At 38.6% G+C, this 22,900-nt stretch overlaps 1 protein-coding gene across 1 annotated transcript in view; it reads left to right on the top strand.

The window, feature by feature from the left end:
• The first annotated feature begins 16,477 nt into the window (after nt 1-16,477).
• The window catches only part of LOC115139980 (LIM/homeobox protein LMX-1.2-like), a 59,353-nt gene continuing 52,930 nt past the window's right edge, over nt 16,478-22,900 (top strand). The window contains 3 exon segments of the mRNA XM_029677923.2: nt 16,478-16,716; nt 16,990-17,109; nt 17,824-18,010. Of these exon segments, the coding sequence (XP_029533783.2) occupies nt 17,046-17,109; nt 17,824-18,010 (251 nt within the window). The 5' untranslated portion in view covers nt 16,478-16,716; nt 16,990-17,045.

Raw genomic sequence — 22,900 nt, 5'->3', positions numbered from 1 at the left:
CTTGCCGTTTTTAAATCTACACACACTCTGAGTTCTGTCACTGTTGTCACCTTAAAAAGAGATTTGTAAGCTTGTACAAAGTTGTGTATGTTTGTAGAAAGAGATTTCCAAGTAGAAATCTGATTTGCGCTCTGTGGGCAGGACATTTTACTCCTGACCAATCAGTTCCCCAAAACCACAACCGTCGAACCATTGACTGGATTGTTCCTTGAATCAAATCTCAGGAAGTAGCTCCCCACATGAGCAAGATAGGATGAGGTAAATGAAAAGAAAACAATGTCCCTGAAAGTAATTGTCTCTTATCTGTATTCATCGATTTTTTTTGTGTGTGAAAAGGCATGACAGTAGTTTGCTCATCATGTGAAACATAATGGTACATTTCAGACGAACTCCAGACCAGTCAGTGCATTGACAGCCGCTATTGCGTTAGCTAACTGGCCTCTGACATTCATCCTAGCTTTACTATCAACTAGCTAGCTTTATCAGGCAGCTTTAGATGTGAGGGGAAAACGAATATATGTGACCCGATTCAGGAAACTGGCCGTATGTCGAAAGTCACAACTTCACAGAAGAGCCCGTTTGAACGTCTGCATTTTAAAAAAAATCTAAATGCGCTTTTTGGCAGAAATGCCTTCTCGAACAGGTAAACTTTCATGTGCCTTAATAACAAACTTTTATGGCATCTGTAAATACGAATGAAGCTGTTCATTTACGAGCCTAGTTGGTTTAGCCAAAGAAAAAGTCAGGAACCTTCCCGCTAGCCATGATTGGCTGAGAAAATGAGTGGGCTGAACATGCCAAGAGATGAGTTTCAGATTGGTCTGCAGTGTAGCATCTTGTGTCTCAACCTTCACTTCCTGATCACAGGCCACACCAAGTTTGCTCCCGACTGGTGCTTCAGCCTCATCAAGCAGCGCTTCAGAAAGACCAGAGTGAACACTTTGTCTTAGATTGCTGGTGCTGTGAAGGACAGCACTGTGACAGGGGTTAACATCCCACAGCTGGTTAGTACCTTTCCACATCTGGATGTGGCTGGGGGTTATAGCATTTCTTTCACATGATCCATCAATTGAGACAAATGTGTCTCGTTAAGCGTCAACTAATATTTATTAAATATTTTTATCTGGACACTTTCTGTTTACCTGGAATTGCTCCTTATTGTAGGCTACTAACACTTTTAGTCTTAATCTTTACTACACTACTCACTGTTTAGCACATGATCTCACATGTGAATCCTTAAAGAGATGGGTGGGGCTGGCTTAAGAGGGTGTGAACAATGCTGAATGGGTGTAGACAAAGGAGAGCTCTCCAGTAGGTGCCAAAACATTAAAAGGCCCTTTTCTCAAAAGTGAGTTTACAAGTTTATCAACATTCAAAGCAGAATTACTTTCTCATTGTTCCTCAAAAATGCAGTGTGTGATATACCATTTTGTAGCTCTGAGTCTCTATTTTATCCAATGTAAAAAATAAAAATAGTTTTTTTTTTGCTACATAACACCGATTTGGGCCGATCAGTCACATATTTGCTAGTTAGTTAACCACCTGATTGATGAAGTTGGTTATAAATGTCATGGACTAGCTAGCTAACTCTCACCATCATCACTGCTGTGTAGCTCGTGTTAGCTAGGTTTCTAGAAAAAAATATAGACATATTTGAAGCTATTTTAAAGACTTCTTACTGACTTTTGAAAACTTGTCAAACTACTTCGTTCCACTTTTTATTGATTAATTGGTGACTGAAAAAGTTTTCATGAAAAATGCTCCTCCAAATTTCACTGCAAATAGACTATTAGGCTGGTTGGGTATCATTTGGCTGATGTGCACATTTACATGAGTGTTTAATTAGCCTTGTTAGCCAAGTTACTGACTGACTAGTATTATTGTTGTTCAGGTTTTTGTTGTATTTCAGGTGGAGAGCGAGTAAGATTACTAGAAAGGAGCATGCTGCCAGGCCACCAAAGGACCCTAGAGGTATCACAGTCAATGTTTAAGAACTGTATTTGAATTGCCAGTTTATATCAGTGACACTAACAAAATGGTTTGATCGTTCAGCAACGTGCAATAAATGCTAACATGGCTTTGGTGGTGAAACGTACATAATGTATTTTTTGTCATCTCCCTATCAGGCCACTGTATGCTGTAACACATCTGCTACAAGCTGCCTGCCTGAATACTGGGGCCTTCAGTGGTTCTTTCCCTTTGATTACAGCAAGAGTCTCTTATCTCTATCTCATAGCCATTTAACATGTACTGTATGTAACCACTCAAATTCATGGAAAATGCTGCAAATACAAGAACTGACTTATATTTACTTGTCTCTGGCTGTGTTTAGACAGGCAGCCCAATTCTGACCTTTTTTCCACTAATTGGTCTTTTGACCAATCACATCAGATCTTTCTTTTCACATCTGATTGATCAGAAGACCAATTACTGCAAAAACAATCTTACTTTGGCCTCCTATCTAAACGCAGCCTATTTGTCCTATTCTTAAGTCTTGTCTGGGATATATATTTCAGTTGGCACACCTGGGTGATGTCCTTTATACATAAAACATTTTTTGCAACCTGGATATGAGACTTAAACCTTTTTGAATTATACGCTCTAAGTGTTGTCTTGATGGATAAAGTCTGCATGTTGTCAGATGTTTAGGTTACCATAGTAGTTAGTAAAAATGAGAACAGGCTAAGAAACAGTAATTGTTTTGTAACCTATAAAAAAAATTTAAGCCATGATAGTTGCATCCTTCCTCAAGGAACTGTTTATAGCTTATAACATGGTGGCAGGTTTCTTGATGTTCTGCTCTAGAGTTCCATGGCCCGGTAGACTCACCTGGGAACAGAGGGATGGAAGCGTTAGTTTTTATAAAGGTCTGGGAGACTTTTAGTGGGAGGAGAGTACATGTGTTTTGGAGTGAGTACAGTAAATCCAACCAGTGGCCCTGGATAATATGATATGTGTCATCACACAGACGGACAACCATAGTGAAGAAGGTTTACATGGTGCATCAAGTATATTACCCCCAGCGGAGCTTACTTCTCTGGAGAGATCACAGGTAGTTGATCTGAAGGCTCTGGAGGTCCTTGGAATATTCTGTCTCTAGCACCTGTAGAGAGATGGATAGAGGTACGGAATGCTCTTGCAAGAGAGTTAACATGTATATCTTGATTATTGAGGACTATAAGGGTGCCTTCCAATCAGTCAAATGGATGAGTAAAAGGGGCAGGGGGTTTCAAGTTGTATCTTCATGTCTGTAACTTCACTCTCACTCCTAAGACCTCACCCCTGACCTCCCATTGGCCCAAAACTCTCTAATCAGTCTCTCGGACAAGGAGTTACTCCAGGAGTAGACAAGTGTATGAGGCGTAGGGCTTCTCACTCTGCATATGAGTGGAGTATTAGCTATATATACAGTATATAAACAATATGCATGATTTACTGACATGGAGTGCTCCATGTTCCTGGTGGTAGCAGGCCTCAAACTGGATGCAGGGAAATGTTCTGCCTTCACCAGGCTCGAGGAAATCATATGACAAACCTACATAGATTAACAAAATAAAATGGTAACTGTATTTGGTCAATTGAAGTCATGACAGCCATAGGTTCTTTACACAGAAGTGTTTTTTTGTTCCAGCACTTCACTAACGCCTCATTCAACTAATTGTGGTCAAAATCTAACAAAAACGAGCAGAACGTGGGAATAAATTAACCTCACTGCTCAAATTTCAGTGCTGGTTCAAGTTACTGAGAACACCAACTACCTTTAATGTGTCATCATTTTTGTAAACAGTTTTACATATTCATAAGCTTGATAAAGTTTACCAGTTTACTTTTTCTAGCCAACTTTTTCAGTCACCAATTAATCAGTAAACAGGCAGTGGAATGAAGTAGTTAGACAAGTGTTCAAAAGTCAGTTACAAGTCTTATTTTCTAGAAGCCTAGCTAACATTAGCTACACTTTAGTGATGATGGTGGGAGTTAGCTAGCTTTTCCCAGCAGTTTCAATGGCATTTATACTCAACTTCATCAATCAGATGGTTAATTAAATAGCAAATATATTTGTTTTCCTTGCATCTAAAGCTGCCTGATAAAGCTAGCCAGTTGATGGTGAAACTAGGATGAATGTCAGATGCCAGCTAGCTAATGCAATAGCTGGTCTGGAGTTTGTCTGAAATGTACCATTACATTCTAAATGATAAACAAAGTACTGTCATGCCTTTTCACACAAAAAAATATATGAATACAAATAAAATAGACTATTGATTTCGAGTAGATTTTTTTTGTTTCTTTTACCTCCTCTCTTGCTAAAAAAAACTTTAAACAACTTTTTTTTAATCCTCTCTTGCTCATGTGGGTAGCTACTTCCTGACATTTGATTGATGGAACAATACAGCCAATGGTTAGGTGGTTGTGGTTTTGACAGAAGGAACTGATTGGTCAAGAGTACGAGTTGCTGCCCCCAGCACGCAAATCACATTTTGACTTGCAAATCTCTTTCAAAAAATGTACAAAACTTGGTGACAGTTTAAGAATATCTTGGTAATGTATCAACAGTGACAGAACTCGGAGTGTACACAGATTCAACATCTGCAAGTGTTATTTTGATTCACAGTAGACTCGTAAATGAACTTGTAATAATTCTGAAAATAAATTATACTGGCAAATCTTATTGAATGTATTCAAATATCAAAATGCAAGTTTCCAACCGTTGTTAAATCTTTCACAAATCATGATATAAGCTTGCAAAATGAAATGACACATTTGCGTATCGTGCTTACAACCACGAATCTCAATGTGCGACCACAAAATTCAAAATACAAACCCACATAGGTCTGTCATCATTAGAATCCCATACGGTAGTTGGTATTCAGATTAATTTTAGGAAGGTGCATAACGGCTTTGCATAAAATACATGTCATTCAGCTGCTGAAGTTCCACCCACTTGCTGGCCAACATATGTGGTGTACGGTATACCTTTTAGTTAGGCTTTTGTTGACAGACTCAATAAAATATTGACTGGTTCAGCAGAATAATAAGGATCAATGAAAGAAAGCCATCTAAATATATGCAAATTCATCTTCGTTTTAGCACCAATTAGTAGATGTAAATATACTCTGATTTTGAAGATTATTTAGGTTTAGGAAAGTGAATCATAAAAAAACAGGGTTGGAGAGCCTTTACATATGAAAGAAAGAAAATGGTGGTTTGATTCATTCATAAAATTGCCAAACTCCGTTTTTTAACCCATGCTAATGTTGGAAGATTAGTGTACATATAATTATAATAGGGAGAATAGTGTACAACAGTAGGCTGTACCCTCGTCTATTGCCTGCGCTAACCATGGAAATGTGTGATGACACAGCCAAGTATTGCACCATTGGTCAAGTTCAAACTGTTATGGCTTAGTCTGTGCTCTGCTTCGTAACGATTTAATGAGCCAACATGTCTTTTTTTATATTATCAAATGTTACTAAAGATCCTTAGGAATAACCACATGGCCATAACAGAGAAAACATAGGAAGCATAGGAAGCACATTTCACAGGAGCTCCTCAAGAGGAAGCTGACGATGGTAAGAAAAGTACAAAAAGAAGCCAGAGCTCCCACCTCAGATGTTGAATACACGGAACATGCCAATCAATTCTTCTAAGTTTGTGTTCACGGCCGACACGTCCCTAGTGTGCTACGTGCCAAAGAATGGCAAAAATGTGGTACTCATGAGTACGCTGCACAGAGATGAGAGAATCTGTGACCAGGAACATCCAAAAACAGAAACCATAATGGATTACAATGCCACAGAAGGAGGGATGGACAATTTAGATAAGCTGGTGACTTGCTACAGCTGCAAAAGAAGAACCCTATGCTGGCCACTTGTGATATTCTTCAACATCTTGGACATCTCTGCGTACAACGCGTTTGTCATCTGGATGGCGTTGAACCCAGATTGGAACAGAGGGATGCTCCAGAGGAGACAGCTCTTTCTCGAGGAACTGGGCAAGGCATTAGTAATAGCTCAAATACAGAGGAGGCAACACGTAAGGACTCTTGGAAGATTAGTCCAAATGGGGACTAAAAGAGATCCTAATCAAATCAAATCAAATCCCAAGAACCCCAGCTTCTGCAGCCATTGTGAGGAGGATTCAGGAGGAGGATGCTGGTGCCCCAGCCGCCCGTCCCACAGAACCAAGAACTCCAATACCGGAAGTGAGTGTGAGTGATGTTGTTTGCATGTGTGTGTGTCTGACTCTCCTACCTTGGCCTGCTGTATGTATGTATGTATGTATGTATGTATGTATGTATGTATGTATGTATGTATGTATGTATGTATGTATGTATGTATGTATGTATGTATGTATGTATGTATGTATGTATGTATGTATGTATGTATGTATGTATGTATGTATGTATGTAGTGAGTGAGTGAGTGAGTGAGTGAGTGAGTGAGTGAGTGAGTGAGTGAGTGAGTGAGTGAGTGAGTGAGTGAGTGAGTGAGTGAGTGAGTGAGTGAGTGAGTGAGTGAGTGAGATGTTAGTAAAATTCCTGAACTAAGTGTTTTCAACATTGTAGATTGCAGCCGCTAGCAACAAGAAGAAACACTGCAATGTAACTGGCCTCAAGAAGGACAGGAAGACACAGTACACATGCATCAAGTGCAAGAAATACGTTTGCAACACACAGTAAAACTATATCCCTCATGCTGTGTGTAGACCGGCCTTAATTTATGTTCAATAGGGCTCATTTATCATTTCCATAAATACTGTATGTAAGATTTGTCCTTCCAATTTGTTCCGTTCAAAGCAATTAACATCAATAGTGATGAAAACCTTGTTTCATTTATATTTGTTCAAGATAAACATGATTTATTCCACCCATGTCTTGATTATAATTGATTTTTGTTAACAAAAATCACATTTCATTAAATAAAACAATATTTATTGATAACTGTGATCTAGCAATGGTAAATTGCAAATGTGAACCATGTATGCTGTCTATATTGCTTGTGATTGACATAAGTCAACATCTGCGTATTAAGTATTTTTTATGTAAACTGTTATGGCTGTATTGTTTTAAAAACCCAATATGAATAACAAAAATGTGAATAACAAAAACATGAACACCACACAAATTCAGAATATGCATAAAGAGAAAAGTGCATGAAAAGGGATTAAATGTTCCATGTATGCATGTTTAACTCTGGTTGGAACTGGGCCCTATGTCTTACTGCCTGTCTGCTGCTTGTGCCAACCAGACCGGATATTGATGATGATGTAGGCTAAATCAAGTGTTATCAAGTGTTAATCAAATGTCATGCTGCTGTGGCAGTACGGTACTGTTGATATTTAAACTAGGTCGCTAGCTTCACACACACTCGACCTGTGACAGCATCTCATGCATGTATGGATACCAGGCACATGCAATCTTTGTACAGGGCAGACTGGGTAAAAAAGGATGAGCTCCATACAGGGCAGATCAAAAGGTTCAACCAATGGGTGGTCGAACTTGATGACATCACGGTGACTTACGGGCATTGGGTTCCAAAAAGCAATGACAAAAAAAATGTATACAAAAAATAATTTTTGTGGAAATTATACCACCACCCAAGAAGGGCATTTTGGAGACTAGAAGGGAAAATGGGCATGTGCTCTGCACAGGTAGAGCCCTATCTGTGCACGTGCCTGGCCATGAGGAGAGAGGAGAGACTTACTCCACAGACAGGTGCAGTGACCCTGTACACCCCTGGAGGTGCCACATGCATTTTATTGGACATTTATGGTTGGCCAGCTTTTTTTTAACACAGCCACCTGGATGCAATAAAGGGTCAGCTCTGAGCTCCGGTTGCCCATGGGATTACCCAGCAACTCCCGTGGGACGCTTGCCCAGTTAAGATGTTTATTAAGCTGAAAGTGGTCCGGAGGGAAAACAGAAAGGTATTGAGAGATTTGGGCTAGCAGTTTTCTTGTTAGTTGTAGCGCTCCACAGAGGATTGGTTTATTTCCCCTGCTGAACCCAGAAGGAGGATGTAACAGGGTCAGTTCATAGGGCATGAGTTTGCCAAAGTGGTAACTAGGCACATGAACTCCAGGAAGGAAATTCCTGCAGACCAGCGAGGTCCCTTTCTAACAATCACCCTTTTAGTTACTCCCACATTACTGAGGAACACCATACAGAGCTGACCGGTGGCATGTTAGGTGAACATTCTTTAATTGTTGACAATCTTTTTTTGTGACTTGCAGAAAAAAAGCTAAATGGTGCCAAATGTATTTTAAGAACATGTTACATTTATAATCATTAAAACAGTATTAGCAGGAAACCTTGTCCTGTACTGTATGTCTACACAGTAGATGATTGTTTTTCTAGTGACCTTCATGAGTACCACTAGACCACTAGTTCAAAGCCCTGGTCCTCAGCCCCAGGTGGGGTGCTCTTAATTTAGCCTGTTAGCTCTCCTTTAAGGGGCTGAAAACACCCACTAATATATTCATTAGACTTTATGGTTCTCTGCTCTGGCTTTCTCATCTTGACAAAAGCCAGAGAGCTTTTTCCTCTCTCTCTCTCTCTCTCTCTCTCTCTCTCTCTCTCTCTCTCTCTCTCTCTCTCCCCCTCCCTCTCTCTCTCTCTATCTCTCTCTCTCTCGCTCTCTCTCAGTCAGACGTTCCAAGTATTTCTTAGTTTCTGGAAGGGATATACTGAAGTTGTGGTCAGCACATAAGGAGCAGCACGTTGTGATGGAAAGGGGTTTTAGATTACTCTGCCTAATGTTTAGGACAGATTGGAAATGTTTGCTTGTGACAGACGCTGTCTAAATCTTCACTACCAGATCCACCCAGCTGAAAAACATCTGGTGGATTTCTACCTTTTCTCTGAAGTGCACACACACGCACACACACACACACACACACACACACACACACACACACACACACACACACACACACACACACACACACACACACACACACACACACACACACACACACACACACACACACACACACTTCCCCAAGAACACTGTGGTACACCTATGGACAGCACAAGAAAAGTGACATTTACCTAAAGTAATGAACTTGATTCTATAAATAAAAATATTTGTTTAAATACCTTTCGAACTGTGGCCCCTAAGCCATTGCACAGCGGTTGTGACCGTAACATAGCCAACACACATATACTAATGGTTTCTGACTTACTTTGCATGCATGTATAACTGCAATAAGTGAAGAAATCATGCCTTTGGTTTCATGCCAGTTTTTTCCAAGTATCTCTGTAATGGATTCTCCATAGTGTGGTGTTCATCATGATTATACATCTTTCTGGAGTCCTAAAGCTAACATGACATTATGACATAGCTTGGGGTATTTAGATCCATTCAGAATGTCTTTCAGTGTTCTAGCCACAAGGTCTGTAGGAACATGGAGAATGTATGTGTCCCACATGAGTAAAAGCTGTGTACGCCTGCTGTAAATGGCACATATCCCAAGATCATGCTTGGAACTTCCTGCAGCCTTGCTTTCTGTCAGGGATACCTTATTGTCCTGGAGACAAATCATATGAACAACATAACAATCCAACAAAAATCATTGTAAATCGCGCCAGAATTGAGAGACGTTTGCCATCACCAGAGCAGCAAAGCAGGCAAAGCAACTAGATCCATATTGCTGCATCTGTTACACTCACATCTTATATAATTATCAAGAAAGATACTCTCGCTGACCATTTTTGTGAGCAAATGGAACTTGTACGCGAGTAAACGGAGGAACGTGCATGTTCTCTATTGTTTCAGCTGAGTAGTCTCTGCTCTGGTCTTTCTATCATCTCCCACTCACAAACACAACTCCCCTGTCTGTCTATTTGGCCTATTAACTTATCCAGATGTGGCTTGGTTTTCTATGTACTGTTCTACAGCCCTGTTCTGCAATTACCTCAGTTGCCTAATGTTTCTTAGTCACAGCAATATCCATATGCCAGATGGATCATACCAACCTTTAACTATGGTCACCACCAGTCGGGTAGTGTCACGGATAGATGTTGAGTGACTGACACAGATTTGGTATTAATGGGGTTTTGATCATGCAGAATTCTGCCGTACTTTGATTGTTTTCAATGTGTTTAAGGTGTTTGACATGTTTCTGGCTGTACATTTTGTGTGTGCTTTGTGAAACTTTGCTGTAACGGGAGGGAAAGGAGAACCATCCTTCATTGGCAACCCAGTACTCTTTACTTGGTTCTACATTTGTTTGTTAGTGTTTGTATATGATGTGCCCGTCTGGAATCAATTCATTTCTGAATGACAGATAGAGTTTTTTATTCTCAAGAAATATTGCTCAGATTATATGACTCACTCATTATATGTGCAACATGACATCACTGTTCACTGTAACTTTGTGTAACAGTTTGACATGCTCAGTTATTGTAGATAACATGCATTCAAGATTTTGACATTATGCATCTGCTACCATATAAACTGTTAGATAATCTGTTGCCATATTCAATTAGAAGTAGTTCTGGAGCTGAAACAGTATCTGAGATTTTCAGTGTTTGTGAATGAACCACAAATTGAGTCACACAGTGTTCGACTGTCCAGCAGGGGGCATCACTGTAGTTCTGTTATACTATATAGAGGAGAGCCGTTGTGCTTCAGATGGGGGGTTTATCTCATACGGGTGTAGACTGGTACTGTGAAAATGATCATGTCAACACTGTTGTTGTGTTGTTCTTTTGTTGTTGTTGATGTATGATAAAGTATGTTTGTCTTTATTGATGTTGCCAGTATACTTACAGCACTCTGTTCCTTATTTATATGTATCTGTAAGAGTACATTCTGCTGTGAACGCTACCTGTTTGTTCAGAGAGGGGTTACCACTGTATTTTAAAATGATAATGTCACTTTGAGATTCCTGCATGATATACATATAATATGCACTCATATTTCACCATTTTAACTCATTTTGTGTTTTTATGGCTCATCGTTTCACTGTCCTATATTTTGTTTACTATATTATGTTATGTTTGATTGGGCTAAATCAAGGATATTTGTAGTTTGGGATGTTAGTGTATCAAAGAGGACATGATTGAGTTGCACGATAAAGGATTCTGATGGTCTATTCCCCAGGTGTGGCCTTCAGAAGTCAAGAGGTGAGAGTTGTTCTGTGTACCTCAGCCTATGCTTGTAAGCGGCTACTTAAACTAGCGTAAGTCATATCTTGTGTGGGGCAAACAAGACCGCTAGAGAGGTTTTATCCTTGCCTTTAAAGAAGCATCATGGAGAGCCAAAGGTTTTGAGGAACATTCATTACAAGATCAAAGTGAGTTAAACCACCAATGTCCTCAGCCACTGCAATTTACTGTATGTCTCTGGTGTAATCTTTCAGTCAGAGATGGGCTTTTTCACTAAGATCTCCAGACTAAATCATCTGTCCGTTTTTATGAAAGTTGTTTTGCATTCCTGTATTTCTGTATCCTTTTGTAGCCATTCAATATTTTGGAATAATATTTATTTGACATTAATATCATCCGATCTGATGTATTTCATGTCTGGTTAGTGTTTTGTAGAATATAAGACCCTTGTAAAAAGCTTTACAATGTTTTCCACAATGTTTAATCTCTAAGTGCTTATTTCTATTATTATGTTGATTATTGTTGGATATGTTGAAAGCCAGCCTACCAATTGTACAGATGTACCAATTGTAACTCAAATTCACCCGTTTGCCCTACAATTTATTAATCCCCAAAATACTGTAATATCATAGTTTGTACGCCATGCACACTATTGAAATAGAACAACTTGTATACTAGAGAGTGAAAACTATGTACATACAAAAGTCATTTTCTACTACTGTGAGTGAACGAACACATTTGACACCTTGATATTTTTATGCATAATCAATATAGTATTCAAAATCAGGTATTGGGTTGGCTTTTATTGTAGTTCATCAATCCCTATGCAAACACATGATTTGACTTATATTCTGCATGTTCCATTTTAGTGTAAGCAAACGTGTTCCCAAGCTATTCACAAAAGCTTTAAGTCACTTCTCTATGCTATAGCCTTCTAGTAACCTGGTAATCATGTTTATGCTGGATGAATATTACAATATTAAAAATGTAAAGACTCTCATAGACTTTTTGGTAAGCGTTTGCATTAAAGTAAATTGCAATATACTTCCCAAGTTAAGTTAAGTGTATTCAAATACCCGTGAAATACATAACAATCAAATTAATGTCTACTTGGCAATATTACACCACAATTTGAGGTTTTCATTATTATTAATAATAACAATAATAATAATAAGAAGAATGGTAACAATAATAGTGCAAAGATAACAGTAATAACAGTAAATCAACGTCAATACAACGAATTTCTGCTGTAATTCAACTAGTTATCACAACATGTTCGAGACCCATCATTATGATGGCGGTAAAGATATAAAGTGGTCTTTGAGTTGTCTTATAAATCCATAATCTGTCTTTGATATAGTTGTTATAACCTGTGTTTAATTCCTTATCGGTCTGTTATAGTAGGTTTGGCGATTATATAACAAGTAACATAAGGTTCTCAGAGCCGATAATGAAATAGGTCTTGACCTGACCCCTCACATCTCTCTCGGTGATCTCACACAAACACACAGTCTTTGCCCCGGGCACTCACAGTTAACATTTCACGGTATGGAGGGTAAAAACGTGAAGAATGAAGAATAAATCACATTTGGTTGTCATATAAATGTTGAATATAAGATGACTTGTGCAGGGTTCCCTTCCAAAAGAAACGTCGGTCTTAATGAGACTCTCCGATAAAATAAAGGTGAAATAATAAATACAAATAAACAAATGACTTCAACGAATTTATTTGCTTTTTAAATTTTTGCCTTTTGATTTTTGTTTGTTTTACTACATTATTGTCTACTTTATCGTAGGAAAAACGCAATAACAATTGATAAAATAATATATTAACCTGGGTGACAAAGTAGCCTACATTCAGTTGCAGACTATAGTTTTTCTTACGCGCACGACTAAAAAAATGACTCGCATGGGCCTATTTAGACATTTCTGTAAATTAACAATACGAAGTTTATTCTTCGGCTACTTGTTTCGTTTTCTTATGTCTTGTATGGCCTGTTGCCTATTTCAAATCTAAATAAAGGCAATGTCATTGTTGCCATATAGGCCAGCAACGAATTGAACTTGAGCTTTCATGCATTGCATTTAAACAATAACCTCTTACCTTTTCGGTGGATGCAATGGAAATGGGTTGTTTTACTGAAAACAGATTCTCATAACCTTCTTAGCATACTTATTGGGACCTTTTCCCAGGGTGCACATGCAACACACCTGCTGCGTGAAGTTTCTTCCATCGTTTAGGGGGAGGCGTTCTCATGTAGAGACCCATTAAACGCCGCGGGCAAAAACATAGCATTTGGTTTATTATTGGCATATGCGATTGGTGTCCGACTGCCAGTAGTTTGTATTAATTATAATCGCTTTTGAATGTTCTTGTCGATATGACACAATGGTAGAGAGTAGTATTCTGTTTCAACCCTGAATAGTTAGTCCAATATACGGACGACATTTACCCAGTGGAAAATGAGAGGAGGTTGATATTGTACAAACACATCACAGATGTGTCATGCAGGGCTTTTCTAGTGAAGCGTTACATCCTTAGCAGGTTTAGGCAACCATCCTTAGTCAGGCAGGTCAATCCCATAGAAATACGGTTCATGAAGCCTACTACTCTACGTTGTCTATCTATTATAGATATATTATTCTATTGTACTCGAATGATCTATTTCTCAAAATACATTTTTCTGAATCCTCTGACACAGTATAAAGGCTTAGTAAATAGAATAACATTAGTATCTGTTGAGGCAGTAGTTTTGCATATAAACAAATATATTTCCCCAATCAAATCCAGGCCAATTGCAATCCAGAATATGTCTAAATAGTCGACGCATGAAGCATTGTAGTCAACACAATTCTTCCAACAGACCGAGTCCTTAGCAGTTCTTCTTCTGAACGCCAGAGGGCATCGTAAACAAATCATGGACCAGTTCTATGGCTTTGAACGTTGCAAAGTGGGCTAGTTCACCATATTGTCCACAAAGGATATCAAGAACACATATGGATACGGTAGGCCTAACCTAAAACTAAGATTTTAAAAATGTTATATGATCATTTATTGTCATTTTTTTATTTAGAATTTTGCTTTCCTGTTAGTTTATATAGTAATATACTTGGCTATTTTGAATGTCTTAACTGCGAATGTAAATGTATTCTTATTCATATTATTATTGTTATTATTGTTTTGGTTGTTTTGTATTTGATGTGGCTGCAAATTCTTAGTGTAAAGTGCTGTTATTCGCAATCAAATTTGAGTTACAATATTTCTGGCATCTTCGACATATTTCTTATGCATTATTTATGTATCAACTCAGCAGCAACATGTAACAATATTGCTCAGAGTCGCCTATGGACTAAATGCAGTAAACTATTAGCACGTGATTTAGATCCATTAAGCTATTTAAACAACGGGAAAAAATGCAGCAGTTTCATTTAGTTCGCTGACAAGTAGGTTTGAGATTGATTGAGTATTTATTTGACTACCAGGACATTTAGGATATCCTTTGGATTTAGACGCGCTGCGATAAATAATAGCCGATTCGAGTAATTAACTTAAGCAGCGGCCGTCTCTTCCAACCCACCTCCTGCCCGATGCTGTGCTTGATCAAACTGAGACCAGAATCACATTAGAACCGTAGATCTGAGTTCTCTCCATACCCAAAACTATGGGCTAAGGAATGCTCATAACCATGAAGGTGTGCATATTGCAAGATCTTCTAGGCCTGTAATTAGTGGTGTATTGGCCTACTGTAGAGATAGAGAGGGATGAGGTATACGAGGTAGGGTATCTCAGAGTGACTGCCCGAAGTGTCCCAATGCCTCCAATGTACTGAATCCCTGGAGTACTACAAACGGGACGGCATAACGAATTATGTACAGCACCCTGTAATTTCAGCTACGGGCGACTTGCATTCCTCACCTTTGCCGACATCTTAAAACACAAAACCCGCATTGGAAAGCTAAAATATTTTACATATAGGACATTATATAGGACATTATGTTATATAGGCTAGGCCTACATAGTGGAAACTCGTTGCATTTAATTTAATTTAATGGTTTAACATGGTTTATTTTCTTTACATGTATATCATTGTTTGAAATTGGGAATAATTTAGAATTGAGGAATGTGCCTCTTTTTTTTCCGTTGGGGATAGTATATTCGATTCCAAGGCTTGCTTTTCTGAGCCATCCTGTCATGAATAAATCGGTGTGCATCTCAGTCACAACTGAGGACACCTGCGATTGATAAAAACAGATGAAAGGAACAGCCCTCTGCTGAATTATAATGATGGCCTGTGTCCGGCACAGAACAGCATAATTGTGTCAGTATGAATAATTAGTATAACTACACTTATTTGTTTTTGCTAAATGTTGTGATTGCAATGCATAATTGTTTAGTATAATTTTACACTACACCACAATAATAACATTTTCGGGTTGCCCACAACCAACAAGAAAAGGATATCCAACTGCATATAATAACTAGGCTAATGCAAATTAGGTGTACAGGCAAACAGGTCGTATTTCATAATGTATTAGGCAACAGTATTATTAACAATTTAACATAAACCTATATTGTTAAAATGATAGCTCTAAATGAATGAATGAACGACATAAAAAAAGGTTCCATCCTGTTTTTAAAATACAAATGGATATAGGCTACTGCTTAAAAAGTCAGTATAGGCTACGGCATATACGCTGCACGCTGCTCAGTTATCGCCACCCCATCGCCAGGTGCGTCGGCGGTAGAGGGGTCACTAGGTTCAAGTCTTTGTAGTGGACACAATACCACAAAGCATGTGCACTTCGAACGCGTGATGGTCCAATACTTGATTTCAAAGCATTTACTAACCTATATGAAGACAAGAAGAAGGAGAAGAAGAAGGAGGAGAAGAAGGAGAAGGAGGAGGAGAAAAAAGAAGCATCATCCTCACCAACACCAACAAAATCAACAACAAGAGGCCTACTGGGCTACTTCTACTATGTAGTAATAATAATAATAATAATAACTCAAATAAGCATTATCAGCATCATCATCATTATCATCATCAAAACAATAATAATGCATTATAATCTTAACAATAGTACACTTTTAGCTAAATAAAAATATCTTGCAAATGGTCGTAGCAAGTTACTTGATATACCTTTAGTTTACTATGTACAGTATTTGAGTTGTCTATTTTATAATTGTTGTACACTGACTGTACTTTTTTTTCTCTCTCACCATATTGTCTACAGCTTTGTTCAAAGTGATAGCCGAAACTCAGTTCAACTCTTTAGAGCGCACCAAAAGTGAGCACCAATAGCATCCCAATGTCAGTAAATAGTCAAAAAAAAGTGACGTGACCACGGAGGGGTGGGAGGAGGATCTATTGGCTTCAATCTTGGTCTGAGACTGTTCAAGCTGCAGGGATCCGACCGAGGGGCATAGTATTTGAAGAGTTACCATTGGAACATTTCACTCATATTTCTTGGAGTTACAATTGTTGTTGTTTTTGTTGTTTTAGAAGCAAATGCTTGAGCGGATACGTCCCTCCTCCGTAGCCTTCTCTTCTGGCCACGCTCGGGTGCAAACAAGAAGGTAGCCGAAACGTATTCAGTCCAAATTAACAGGTGACTGCTCAAAATAGTGTTTGTCAAATTTATTGCCGCTTCTTACGATTCTGTGACATCTGAAGATTCTGCTTAGGAGAGCCCCACAAAAAGTGGAGCCGGTCTTAACATTGGGACGCCTTTTTTCATTTAAAATTTTTAAGTTAGCGATCTGGGAACACACATTGTTTGTGTATGTGTGTGTGCGAGTAGTCTCAGCAAATATTGTGGGCTTTAGCTAGGATTTGAAGCGAAAACAAGTCTGACAGTACATTGTTATGGATATTGCAACAGGTCCCAAGTCACTAGAACGCTGTTTCTCGAAGAGAAACCATTCCAAGTACCCAAGGATGTTAGACGGTATAAAGATTGAAGATAATCCCCATCGTCAAGCTACCCTTGGAGTCATGCTTGGTAAGTCCTGCTTAGTTTCATTTGCATCCATAGTATTAAAAGAGCCGGAGAGTGCAGATAGCACACACAATACGAGACCTTTGATGATCACACCATTGCTGCAATTGTATGTCCGCAGCTATGCAGACTATATCCTCTCATGACCCGTAGGCCTCCTACCTTAACATTTGATATATTTTACAATTTTCTTTAGATGTCATTTTAAATATGAATGTATTGTATTCTTAGCAACAAATAACACAAATGACTGATCACTGTGTTCACGATCTATGTATTACTCTGGCACAATAGCCTGTTTCATTCATTTGTGAAATTATTACTACGTCAAATCATTTGATGAAAGTTACTGTAATTGATTGCTGCTTGTTAGGACATAGGCTATCACATTCAACAAATATTTTCACCGCTAGCTGGCCTCATTCCTGATTTTAGTGGTTTTGGTATAGATATTAAAACACATTCACTAAGCACTCCAGGTCTACATTTCGATGATCATTGTAGTTATTAGACTAGGCCCTACAACCTGGTCTTGTAGTGTGATAAGGACTGCTTGTGTTTTCTATTTTATAGTTACATGTTTATGACATGTTTATAATCTATTACTTCATATTTAATATCTAAACTGAACATTTAAATTGTAAATAAAGAAATACAAAAATAGAGCTAGTATGAATATTATTGTTGAATTTTAAACTTATTTTGCATCCATTTTAGGGACAGAATACCATCACCGATCTGTATGTGAAGGATGCCAGCGTCCAATATCTGACCGGTTTCTGATGAGAGTCAACGATTCCTCATGGCACGAGGAGTGTTTGCAGTGCGCTGTGTGTCAACAACCTCTCACTACAAGTTGTTACTTCCGGGATAGGAAACTGTACTGCAAACATGACTACCAACAGTAAGGACAATAATACTTATATATGTTGTGTGGTTGTTTTACGCGCAAGGATATATCACCAAGTAGGCCTTGGCTAGGCCTAGCCTACAACCAATTGGGAATCATGAGTATAATTCTGGTTTAGAGTGTGTCCAACCATTTCAGAATTACAGCAGAATAACCCACTTTGATTTAATTTAAGTCTTCAGGCCTACACTGTTAGCTGATGTGTCCAATTTTCCAATAATTTCACTCTTCACGTGGTCGAATGCGGTCCTCTTGCGCAAGCACAGATACGCGCTTCCGTTAGGCCTACTTGTCAATTGCCTGGACTTATATCGCTCTTTAGAAAACATGGGCAACATTTACGCCTCATCATAGACCTATAATTGAAAAAATTAAGCTTTTCAATATTTTCTTTATTTTTATTAAATGGCGTGTGATAACAGGTAGGCCTACAGGCAGCCAGTTTCAATTCACGTTAGTGTTAGTCATAATTATTTTCTAACGTTGATGTAGGTAGCCTATGCAGTGTCCACCACTTGGTCGAAATGATAGTCAGTCACAGAACAGTTGGTTTTTAGTGGCACTTTATTATCTGCAATTTCGTTTATATTTTATATTGTTATTACGTGGATCTCTTGCGGCAAGTGTTTAATTTTGTCGTTGGATTGGAGACGGATGGTAGTCACTGCAGCGTTCAGTGGAGCATTTAGCCTAACCTTGTTCATAGTAGTAGGACGGCAAGATTCATGTCTAAACCTCAACCATTCAACATCGGAGCGCATTTTTTTCTTGATGCAAATGTTTTAGACAATTATAGGTCTAAATGCAGCGTAGGCCTTTGTCTCGTTTCAAGACAATCAACAAACCCAAACATGTAGACCCACCCTTTTGAGTAGTTTATTGATATTATTTCTTTATTAATCCCATGTCATTGTAATAATTACACACACTCACAGAGAGAGAGGGAGAGAGAGAGAGATTATAAAAAAGAACTAGAAGGAGATTACAAGCCTTTTTGCGAATATAGTGGGCCTATATACGAAAATGCTCTATTTAGTTCTGTTCCTTTATTACATTATAGGAATAATAGGTTATCATTCGACCATTTTAAATAACAAAAACGGCCTGCGAAAAGCAACAATGGCATGCGTAAATGTTCTCCATACACTCTGAGAACTAAAAATATTATTATTATTATTATGATTATCATTATTATTATGATGATGATGATGATTATTATGATTATTACTACTACTAATATTCATAATTATCATTATGACCTTTACAACTTTTACTTTGGACACGTTTAATTAGACTAGTTAGACTAATTAAACGTCAATGGAAATGTATAGTAAAACTATTTAAAAAAAATACATTTATATATGTCGTTTTTTTCTTCTATAACTAACAGCAAGAACATGGATGCAGTAATGATATTTTGTGGCAGATCACATGCATGCGTGATATCGAAAACTTACCGTTGCGCGCATCCAATAAAGCCTTGACAATGGTGAAGCAAACTGACTGATGGCGTTTGCTGTTGTCTCGATGGGGGGCTAAAGTGTATTCTCCCTGCACAGTCTTTGTGTAGCATGTGGACTTAGGGGTGCCCTGTGTTCCCACTCATTGCATCAGTGCTCTTCATGCTTGTCACTCAATTTTAAACTTTTTGTGTCAGAGCTTTTTAACACTGCTACTTCAATCACTGGTACATTACAGCTCTCTGCTAGATACCCTGAATCAAACAATGAGCTACATCTATTGCCCCGCATCACTCTCATTGTCTGCTATTCATCCTGCTCTATCCAACATGACCTTAGGCAGTTAGTAGTAACAATGTGAATTTCATAGCAGCAGCTCCGGGATGCCATTGCCTGGGAGATGCAGCCAGGAAACAGTGACATAGACAAACAGTGCAGGCAGGCACGGAGAGGGATCCTGTTATTTGACCACCTTTCTCTCTGTGATATTTGCGTATAGTGTGTGTGTGTGTGTGTGTGTGTGTGTGTGTGTGTGTGTGTGTGTGTGTGTGTGTGTGCGTGTGTATGTGTGTGTGTGTGTGTGTGTGTGTGCGTATGTGTGTGTGCGTGTGTGTGTGAAATTGTGTATGAGGTCGGAACTGGCAGTAGTTTATTTTCACAATTGGAGTGCTGTTTTGGCCGTGAAGTGTTGTAACCGTTGTAATGCTGTGACTTTCCAGGGTATCCACAGCCTCTAAACAGTAACCTGTTGATTCCTGTCATGTACACCCATACTATTATCCATCATTACACCATCCAGCCTCCCTTTCTTCACCTTCCATCATTCTCAGGTCAACAACTAGCAGGGGGGTCCCATGTGTACACAACACTATCTGTATTTATTTGTTTATTTCATTTGCGTTGATAGGATACTTAGAGGTGTAATTGGCACCTTTTTGACTTTTATGACACCAATTTAAGATGTGTTTGTCAGCCCACAAACTGCCATGAGCTGCAAGGCAGGCTCCTTGCCATACAAAGGGAGAGGTGCCTAATTACATTCCTACAGCAAATGATGCATGCCCCATAATCATCTCTGGCTACTATAAATCAAGGGATTGGCAAATGTTCATTTTTACACCTTTGGCACAATTTATAGCTTTATGTTCATACCAAGGAAGTGTATGATTTTGTGTCCCATTAAATTCTCCCTCCAACATAGTTTTACAAAACCTGGCTCAGAGTTAGGATGAATAATCTTATTATAGGATTAGGGTAGGATTTAATTCTTTAAATGTTCTTAAGACTTTCTCCTGTTGATATATAAACAACTGGATTGAATTAAGTTTCAGAATGGTAGAGAATGTTGAAGTTGATTTTTTTGTCTCACAATTGACTAAATAGAAGATTTACACATTAGACAAATGCGCAGTTTATAAGAATTTCGAAATTGAGCTATTTCACTTTTTTTTAATCAGTACATTTTAATAAAATTAAATGGATATCATACAGAATATTAATGACATATTCCACTGGACCCAATAATTTTTTACATGTTTTTTAAATGTATTAATCACATGGAAAATGTAATACAAAACTTTGTATATTTATATAATGTCATGTGACTTTTAAAATGTGTTATCTTACTCAATTCTCCATACATGATTGAGCTTGTATGCAAAGTACTTTAGACTAGGACAGGTGACAATGTAAAACCACTACTAACCAAAGTAAATAGGTATGGTTTGTTTGGTTGTCTGCTGGGTGGAAACTGTAACTGTAGAAACCATGAGGTGGTCGTTGGTCGGTCGGTCGGGGAGGGAGATGATGTGTGAGAAGTGGAGTGGAAATACACCATCCCCTTGAGAGCTTCTTCTGACCTGGTGTTGGGAGTTCAATTAGACATCATTAGAGGACACATGTATCTCCCCGAGAGGGGCGTTTTCCCTAACCAAGCATCATGCTAGCAGATACCCATAAACTTACAGTCTGCTAGCATGCTAGCAGATACTCATAGACTTACAGTCATTGCGCTAGTTAGAAACTTCCAGTCTGCTAGCATGCTAGCAGATACTCATAGACTTACAGTGATTGCGCTAGTTAGAAACTTCCAGTCTGCTAGCATGCTAGCAGATACTCATAGATTTACAGTCATTGCGCTAGTTAGAAACTTCCTTCAAACGGCACGCAGAGAGAAAAACGGATACTGTGTCTACGAGTTAATCTGACTCTGAGGAAGTAGATAAAGGGCCTCAGTTCCAAAATCCGAAGTATCCCTTTAAAGTATATTATTTCTGAAAATATATTGTTGCAAACTTTTTTATTGTGAGGTAGGTGGCAATAGATCTAGTGAAATATTTCCATTAGAATGCATTTTTTTGCTAAATAAATATTTCTGCTATCTATTGCAATATTTACCATTTATAATCTATGTTGCTCACCACTTGATCCACCATTTGAATATATGTTGAAGCAGCAGTATTGCTCAAGTCACTATGCACATTATTATAACAAACCACTGAACACATGACACTGAGCCCCTTACTATCAGCACTTGGACGAGCCCCTGGTGTGCTGATTGGTGCTTTTTAGGCCTGTTAGGCGTGTCCTCCTGTGAAATGTTGTTTTTTAATTAGCTGTGTTCAGGATGCGGGGTGGTGGATACATGCTGACAGCTAGGTTTCTACACTAGCTGCACTAACTCACTCTGTGTTCCACTCACTGTAGTGTACGACACTCCTGTGTTCATTTGCTCTCGGTGTGAACAGGGATTCACGCAAAATGGTCAAGGTATTCTCATGCCGACTCCATCCCTGTGTACGGGGACATTCTGGAGTAGAGGACAAAGTTACTCTTACACATTGGCTATACTGTAGCTATGTCGTGGTGCTTTTGATGATATGATAAAGGACTAGCCAGGTCATAAACAGAGAGACGTATTTTGCAAGACGTAACGTTCTTTGTTCTCTAATTTTTTCCAAAAGAACGAGAAAGGGGATGATGGAGTGGCTATGGCTAGCGCTGGAATAGAAGTAGAGGGCCCCTGCATAAAGACAAATCTAACGTTAGTTGCCGTAAGCTGGATAATATTGCTTCAGCTTGCCTGGATTCTTAGTGCATGGCGCGGCAAGGAGCTGACTGGTCTAGCTGTGTTCCTCTGTAAGGAAGTATTGAGTTTTGTGTCAACATTGCCTGGCCTGTCCCAGCAGCATAATATGATGCAATCATCTGTCATCTCATGACGTACAAACCATTTCCCCCTACTCATCGTGACCTATTAATGGTACTTTAGGGGGTATTTATTTGTAATGCCGTATACACTTCTTATTTACTTGGTGCATTTACCAAATGGTTAACTGAGTTTGCAATTATAAGATGCTCTCGTCCACCCACATTAAATTATAAATATTTTATTCCCAACATCCAAACCATGGTAATATAGGCT

The sequence above is a fragment of the Oncorhynchus nerka genome, linkage group LG13 (genome assembly GCF_034236695.1).
Source record: "Oncorhynchus nerka isolate Pitt River linkage group LG13, Oner_Uvic_2.0, whole genome shotgun sequence".
NCBI classification, from domain to species: domain Eukaryota; kingdom Metazoa; phylum Chordata; class Actinopteri; order Salmoniformes; family Salmonidae; genus Oncorhynchus; species Oncorhynchus nerka.
The sequence above is the reverse complement of the archived record's forward strand: the minus strand, read 5'-3'. Positions and strand labels throughout refer to the sequence as shown.